Here is an 8,506-nt window from a genome sequence, read left to right on the forward strand (position 1 = left end):
AGTAATTTGTCTGATCAGAAAATAATTTCAAATATGACCTCAACAATTAGTCTTTAGGAAACAACTGGTAGAGCTGTACAATCATAAGCAATCTTAAACTGGATATTGGATTTAACTTGGAGTGTATTTTAGCTAGTATATTAACTATGGATATTGCTTTATCTCAAAAGTAAAAGAAGAAGCAGAAAAAGTGGGCAAGCTTGAGAAAGCATGCAGTCTGGAAATCAGTATAAGGGAGAAGCAGGTTTGCTCAGTTTTACAATCTAATATGTTCAGCTTTATATATTAAACACATCTTACTGTTTCTTTAATATTTGAACTCTGGTTTGCTTTTGTAACTTACTGATATATCAAATGAAAATAATTATAGGTGCTTGATTGTTAATAAAATATTTTGGAAGGATAGAAATTAATATTACAAATTACCTTTTGACGGTATGTTCCTTCTGTGTTATTTGTTTGGAATAAAATGTGAATTAGGCTGCTCTGTTGTAACAAGGAACAACTTAGTGACAGGATTTAAAAGCACCATGTAAACACTGAATGTTCTTTCTGTTCTCTATATATACGCTTGCCTTTATAAATGTGGCTGGTGCAGAAGCATAATTTTAGCGAAGCAGTCATCACTCCTCATAGCTGCGAATGGTATAGCTCACACCTGGTAAGAGGGAAGGTAGAAAGGGGGATTACAATGCGTATCAGACCTCAGGCTGGTAAGAGAGTTTCAGAAGCTGGCATTAGAGAAGGTTTTTTTGTAGTGGTGATGATAGAAGACTGATTAAGTTGTAGAAATTAATTGTGATATGAATTTTTAGTTTGCAAGCAAAAGTCTGAGAAGCAGAGCACCTGTCTGTATCCAGGCATGTGATGTTGTAAAGCGGCAAGGGGTGTTTCTGGGCATCAGTAAAAGGGACACTAATGACAGCTGGAGCTGCATTTTAAGTCAGATTGTGCTAATTTTAATGATGTCCCAATATCTTTAGTCTGCTGGGATTCATGTTTTGTTTTTGAATGGAAGTGCTTTTTCATCCAGATTCATGTGACTTGATCAATATTTGGCTAAAGACCAACCACTTTATTTAATGTGTATGACAGCAGTATGTATGCTAATCATACAGTGTGCACCACGAAAATGAGATCTGTCCTTTATAGATTTCATTATGATGTTATTTTAATTTTGTTAGATTTCAGTTCTTACCATACAGAGTGATGAAAAAGATGATATAATAAGAGACATCAAGACTCAGCTGCAGGAATCAAAAAATAAGATTGCTGATTTAGTAGAAGCAAAAAGTAAGAGTTCTCTCTGCTTCGGTAAAATGTAATTGGTTATAGAAGTGTAGGATTTTTCCTTGGTGCTGGATTGATAACTGGACTTCAGTAAAGCCTTTGACACAGTTTCTCACAGCATTCTGCTTCAGAAACTGTCAGCCTCTGGCCTGGACAGGCGCACACTCTCCTGGGTTGAAAACTGGTTGGATGGCCGGGCCCAGAGAGTGGTGGTCAATGGAGTTAACTCCAGCTGGAGGCCAGTCACAAGTGGGGTTCCTCAGGGCTCAGTACTGGGTCCAGCTCTGTTCAATGTCTTTATCAATGACCCGGATGAAGGCATTGAGTGCACCCTCAGCAAGTTTGCAGATGACACTAAGCTGGGAGGAAGTGTCGACCTGCTGGAGGGTAGGGAGGCTCTGCAAAGGGATCTGAACAGGCTGGACTGCTGGGCCGAGACCAATGGGATGAGGTTTAACAAGGCCAAATGCTGGGTCCTGCACTTGGGGCACAACAACCCTATGCAGCGCTACAGACTGGGGGAAGAATGGCTGGAGAACTGCATGGAAGAGAAGTTCCTGGGGGTGCTGGTTGACAGGCGACTGAAAGTGAGCCAGCAGTGTGCCCAGGTGGCCAAGAAGGCCAACGGCATCTTGGCTTGTATCAGAAATGGGGTCACCAGCAGGTCCAGGGAGGTTATTCTCCCTCTGTACTCGGCACTGGTGAGACTGCACCTCAAATACTGTGTTCAGTTCTGGGCCCCTCACCACAAGAAGGATGTTGAGGCTCTGGAGCGTGTCCAGAGAAGAGCAACGAAGCTGGTGAGGGGGCTGGAGAACAAGTCTGACGAGGAGCGGCTGAGAGAGCCTTGAGAAGAGGAGGCTGAGGGGAGACCTTATTACTCTCTACAACTACCTGAAAGGAGGTTGTGGAGAGGAGGGAGCTGGGCTCTTCTCCCAAGTGACAGGGGACAGGACAAGAGGGAATGGCCTGAAGCTCCGTCAGGGGAGGTTCAGGTTGGATATCAGAAAAAAATTCTTCACAGTAAGAGTCATTGGGTACTGGAACAGGCTGCCCAGGGAGGTGGTCAAGTCGCCTTCCCTGGAGGTGTTTAAGGAACGGGTGGATGAAGTGCTTAGGGACATGGTTTAGGGAGTGTTAGGAATGGTTGGACTCAATGATCCAATGGAGATCAATGGAGAATCAACCTTGTGATTCTGTGATTCTGTGAATTTAGTGATGAGTCTTTGAGGTATAAATTTTGTTTGGTAGTCTGTAAATCAGAGCCTTGCTCTGTGTTCAACGAGGCATTTTTTTCACATCTTGGCCAAAAAACCCTCCAAATGTGACAGCTTTTAAGTGGAATCGCAAATAGGCAAAGAATGGACTGGGACTGGAGGTATAACTGTTTCTGAAGGGTTCTTTCTTTACGGGTGAGCCAAGCACTGAGAACTTTTGAATACTGCAAGGGGAAAAGACATTGCTTGAGTTTTGCAAACTTGCAATCAGGTGCAACTGAGGAAACTTACTTTTCAGAACTTGATTTCAATACTTTTTAGCCATTTAAATTACAAAACATAATAGTGTATGATGCAAGTCCCTTTGTTATTTACAACTGAGGCAATTTTCAGTGTCCCCTTCCCTGGGGAGCGGGGAGGAAGGTTTTAGTATTGTTTTAATGCCAGATAGGTAAAAATGGTTGCAATTTGTTAAATTTTATAAATATATGTAATATTATATTTCGGTTACTATTAATTAATTAATTGAATAATCATCTTGGAGGTTTTTCCTTAATGAGGACATGAATACATTATGTGACTTTTAAATTGTGGGAATGTATTTAGCTGTAAAATAGAAATGCAAGCATTTTTAGTAAATACCCTGTTTTACTAGAATGTAAACATATATCTTTTTACTTAGGACTTGAAGAAGAACTGTTAAAGGCATCTGAGATCAATCAAGAACATTTGAGGGCAGAACTGGAAGAGGCCAAAGTTTCATTGCAAAAAATGGAGGTGCAACTTGCTTATAAGTTTCTGGAATAATTAGACACTTAATTGCATGAATAATTATTGACACTTTATATATGAAACAATTGTATCTCTTTGATGCAAAACATATGTGATGCAAAACATTCTATAATCATTTTTTGCAGGTTGCTCAAAGGAGCTTAGAAACCGAACTGCAGGCTACAGTGAAATCATTAACTCAAGTCACTGAAGAGAAAGAAGCACAGGTGGAAGAATGTGAAAAAAATAAGGTTTTGCATACATCCGCGAGAGAGAAGTTAGAGGCTTCTATCTCCAGTTTGGAAAGCTTACTGCAAAAAGAGCAAAATAGGTAAATTAGGCAGTTTAAATTCATGAATCGTAGGTAAAATACTAGTTTGAGAAGCTACTGGGAATAAACCCTAAACTTCGTATATGGTCCAGTGTAATTATGTTTTTCGTATTCACTAATAACCTTTTTAAAAAAAATCCTTCGCCTATCTGGTTATTGGAGTTATTAACACTTGAAGACTCTTATGCTGTTCAATTGTGCGTGGATGCAGCTCTTATTTAAGAGAGCGATAATCTCTTTTAGTACTTGACAGTGCAGTTTTAGTGGAACATTTGGTGAGGAAGAGACTCTTCCCTACTGGTTAATTCCAGTGCCTGTTATTAATGTATTTCAATTTTTCTGTAGTTATGAAAGGTATGCATTTGTCAAAGAACCTGATAGCAACTAAAATAAGCCTTTCTAAAAATGAGAACAGAGCAATAAAGGTGTATTTTAATACATTATGACAGCTGAGGTTTTCAAGAAACAGTGATTTGGGGTATGTGGCATGAAGGTGTCTTCTAAATAGTTGCAGTTTATGACAAATGCAAGTAAAACAAGATAGGAAGCTGAAATTTGGGTTTTCTTGACACACTGGTCTAAATGCAGATAATCTAATGCAGTTTTTTTCAGTTGTGGCAGTTGATAATGCTGTATAAGAAAGCAAATTTCTGCTTCCCTCCCCAAATTTCATAATACTATTCTTAAGAAATACAGATTTATGTATGCATATACTTGTTAACTTTTATCTGCTCTTCCAAAGCTCTAAAAGTGAAATTTGATACATGTTGCAAGTGAGTGTATCACCTGCCTGTTGAAAGGCAAATGTTCTTTTCTTGCGGCAAGATTTTGTGTTGTCCTTTAAATTTCAAGTGCAGTGCTTTGTACAACACATTTTTTTTTCAAATTACTGTTTTCTTAGATTGGAGAAATATGAAGAGGAGTCAAAGCTACTCACATTGGAGCTCAGAAACAAGTCTGCTGAACTGGGTAAGATTCGTACTAGGTAGTAATAAAATGTATTCTGCTTTTTTTCTGAAAATAGACTCCCTGTTGCTTGGAGAAGTGGTTTTACAGTACCCTGTATGTGTCAAGAATGCTTCTATTTATTTTTACTCATCTGACTGCCTTTTCTGTGGTAGTCATTGCAGCTGGCCTCGGTCAAACAGCCGTGTTGTGCAGACCTCCAGCAGCGAGACCATACATGGATGGATTCTCCTAGAAGTCATTTTGGTTTCTCTGCACGCTCCAGTTAAGAGTTGTGGCACTGCAGAGCTCTTTGAGAGGGTGGTGTTCGGCTGCCTAACAGCGGATTCCAGGAATGACTTCTGTAGCTTGTAGCAGAGACGAAACGCTTTGCTCTAAGCTTTCCTGCAGACCACTCTCCCCAGGCTGGATACAGAATCATATTGACAGTAGTTAACTTTAAATATTGCTTTGATATCCTGTGATTTCTAGATATGCAATTCCTTGCCCCTAGAGTAAGCGACCTGTCTGTAGCACTGTTTCCCCAGTGTGCAGCACATCTCTCTAGTTATGATATGATACATGAGAAATAGACTTTGATGTCCTTGTCAGTGGTATTTGAGATGAATGATTGGTTTATTTTCGCATATATATTTGCTAATGTCTTTCTAAATAATTTTTTTCAATTCTTCATTTAAGTCTTCATTTAGATTAATTTAGGTTATAGTTTAGCTTTACAATTTCTGAATTTAATACAACAAGCCTTGGAAATTGGGTACTGCAAAGGGATTAATTCTTTATGATGTCTGCTAAATGTAAAATTATTTCTGTTCAATTAAATTTCCCTTACCATGTGCTGTAGAAGAGATGACTAAACTAAAATCTGACAAAGAGATGCAACTTGAGGAGCTGTCAGAAACACTGGTAAATGTTTATTTTATTAGTCTCATGGCATTTACTTTTCATATGAAGTTTGTCTTGCTTTTTAACTATCTTTAATCACAGAATCAGAGAATCACAAGGTTGGAAAGGACCCATTGGATCATCGAGTCCAACCATTCCTAACACTCCCTAAACCATGTCCCTAAGCACTTCATCCACCTGCTCGGTCTCGGATCCACCCGGGTCTCGGCCCAGCGGTCCAGCCTGTTCAGATCCCTTTGCAGAGCCTCCCTACCCTCCAGCAGATCGACACTTCCTCCCAGCTTAGTGTCATCTGCAAACTTGCTGAGGGTGCACTCAATGCCTTCATCCAGGTCATTGATAAAGACATTGAACAGAGCTGGACCCAGTACTGAGCCCTGAGGAACCCCACTTGTGACTGGCCTCCAGCTGGAGTTAACTCCATTGACCACCACTCTCTGGGCCCGGCCATCCAACCAGTTTTCAACCCAGGAGAGTGTCTGCCTCAAAGTTGCTACTAAACTTTTCTACCTTTCTTTCAAACAATCTCAGTGTTTTCTTTGAAGGACTTGATTCTTTCCACTGTTTTTCTTGTTTTCTTCTGCTTTGTTTTGGTTTTCCTTGTCAATTTTTCTGGTCGTTTCCTTCTTCAGTTACACCTGTTCACACCTATTCATTTTCTGTTACAGAAGTGTGAGCTATACACAGTAGGCTTTTAATACAGGATTATTTTAGTTAACGATCTTGTAGTTACAAGTCTAACCAGAAACTGTGTCAGCTGAAGTAAGATGGTCGGCATTTTACCACGTGTGTTTGTTCCTTATTAACTGTGCATTGAATTTTCTAAACTGGGTTTCAATGATGTTCTTAAACAGAGAAAAGCTGAAGCACTGCTAGTGAAGAAGAAAGATCTTGAGGCTACTGTAGAGGATTTGCAGAAGAGAGAAAAAGAAATGAACGATGCTCTCCAAATTAGAGAGGTCTGATTAAAGGGTGATAGTAGCATGTTTTTAGAAATAGTTAAATTACACATTATCGCGTGTCTGTAAGTGCATAAGAAATACTGCATAGTCAGACCAGTGCTCCACTCGGTGCTCAGCTCTGCACGTGACAGTTACAGCAGAATGTAAGATGTAGTAGAGGAGCCCGACTATTATCTGTGGGCTGTTCTCCTACATTTGTACAGTAGCTGCATTAAGGATGTTTTTGAGGACACATCCCTGTCGGTTGCCTCTGTTGTCAGTTTATGCACTTGGTCACATTCACTTGTCTCAGTTGTTTTTGAACCTCCTCATACTATTTGCCTCCATAGCCTTCTGCGATAAGAAATTGCAGAAGTTCGTTATGTGCTGTGCTTAAAAACTCACCTCTCTCCCTCCCTTTCCCTGCCACCATCAATTGCCAGTGTGCATGGTACCAGTATAGCATCAATTATTTGGTGGAAGCAGTAGTCAAAGCATTTGTATATTATAAACCACATTACGTTACAAGGCTTACCTTATCTTGTAGTGGCAAACATTTCTGAAGGAAGAGTTTCACTTTGTGGGTTGGGATTTATCCAAGCTGTGGTTATTATATCTTATAGTACTGGAATGCTGTGGGTTTTTTTAATTATTTGATTTGTTTAGGTGATAACAAAAACTTATGGTGTCTGAAGCAAATGTCTGTATTTGAAATGATGTCCAAGGAAAGCTAAGTTTGTTAGTAATTTTGCAGATTTGTTAGGCTTAGAACAGGGGAGACATTTCACATTCGTATGAGCTCAATATCTCGCACTACTCCCACCTCACACCAGAGGGGAGTAGAGATGCAGTCTGGCTAAGTTATCGTATGTATGTAGTTTTGTTTCATCTTAAGATTTTGTCTTGTCAGTTCATTTCTGATAGCTTTCATGACTTGTAGTTTACATATGTGTACTCAAAACACTTTCTTTTTCTTCTGCAGAAAGAAATCCATGATTTGAAAGCACAGCTGACTAGTACAGCTGAAAAGGAACAAAATTATTTAAAACAGCTTACGACACTGAATACAGACCTTGAACAAGAGTTGTATGATCATTTTTGAAAATATAGTTTTAATTTAACAGAAGTTACTTTAATATATAATGAAATGGTCTGTGATTGTTTTCCAGTGAAAATACAGTATAACATCTATTCTATACTTATGCTTATAAATCACATTTTCTCTATTTATATGTATGTAATTGTTCCGTATCTCTGTGACTTAGTTCGGTTAACATGAAGAGAAAGTTCCTGAATTGATTGCTAACCCTGCTTTGAGCTGGATATTGAACTACATAGTCTTCAACAACTGTTATATTTATAGAAAAGTTGACTCGTTTTCCTTCCTTCTTCTCTTGCCTTTTTGCATCACTGTAGCTTTGCTGCAAAGGCTAAACTTGTAGATAAGAGGCCTGGACTTCTTTCAGCGTGAAGTAATATTTCGTAATGAATATTTAACTTAAAAGGAAGTTTCAAAATACACGTTCTTATTTCTCTCAACCATTTTTTTTTTAAATCAGGCTAAAGAATGAAGGGCTAACAGTGTGTATCGATAAGCTTTCACTAGAAAAAGAAAAAATAGCCCAAGAGAAAAGTGATTTGGCTACAGAACTCAAGAAACTGCAGGAAAGTCATGAGGCAAGTTGTGAACTTCTGACTATTTTTAAAGAACAACATTAAATTTAAAATAGAAATCGTATGGTAAACTGTGATGTGACATGGTTCTGTAGAGTATTTGAACTATTTTTTGTGTTCGTAAGACAGAGGCAGTGCAGTTGCCCATGTGGATGAGGGGGGTCAAGATACTGCTTAAGCTGTCTTTGCAATTTTTTAAGATCCCTCTTCGAATCTTACTCATTTTACTTATCTTACTTCTTTAGGATTCTAGAAAAAAAGTGGAAAATACAAAGCAGTTACTTGAAAACCTGGAAGAAGCAAACAGCCAGCTGAGGCAAGTAAAAACAAATACAAATCTACAGTATTATTAAAGGAAGCAGACTTGATTCCTTCAGATATAGTGGAATTGTTGTGTTCATATCCTGCCTTCT

General features: G+C 38.8%; 1 protein-coding gene across 1 annotated transcript; it reads left to right on the top strand.

Moving 5' to 3' along the window:
- Positions 1–691: 691 nt before the first annotated feature.
- On the top strand, positions 692–7,530 carry LOC128854450 (synaptonemal complex protein 1-like). The gene is made up of 6 exons (XM_054087995.1): positions 692–713; positions 3,190–3,284; positions 3,425–3,609; positions 4,511–4,578; positions 5,417–5,478; positions 6,333–7,530. Exons 1-6 carry the CDS (start codon positions 692–694, stop codon positions 6,441–6,443), a joined length of 543 nt encoding a protein of 180 aa, XP_053943970.1. The 3' UTR covers positions 6,444–7,530.
- The last annotated feature ends 976 nt before the right edge of the window (positions 7,531–8,506 follow it).

Source organism: Cuculus canorus, chromosome 24, assembly GCF_017976375.1.
Source record: "Cuculus canorus isolate bCucCan1 chromosome 24, bCucCan1.pri, whole genome shotgun sequence".
NCBI lineage: Eukaryota > Metazoa > Chordata > Aves > Cuculiformes > Cuculidae > Cuculus > Cuculus canorus.

Coding starts and splice junctions, on each gene's coding strand:
- LOC128854450 (XM_054087995.1), top strand. CDS start 692: ATGCGTATCAGACCTCAGGCTG. Junction 3,285..3,424: donor TTTCATTGCAAAAAATGGAG/GTGCAACTTGCT, acceptor CATTTTTTGCAG/GTTGCTCAAAGGAGCTTAGA. Junction 5,479..6,332: donor AGGAGCTGTCAGAAACACTG/GTAAATGTTTAT, acceptor GTTCTTAAACAG/AGAAAAGCTGAAGCACTGCT.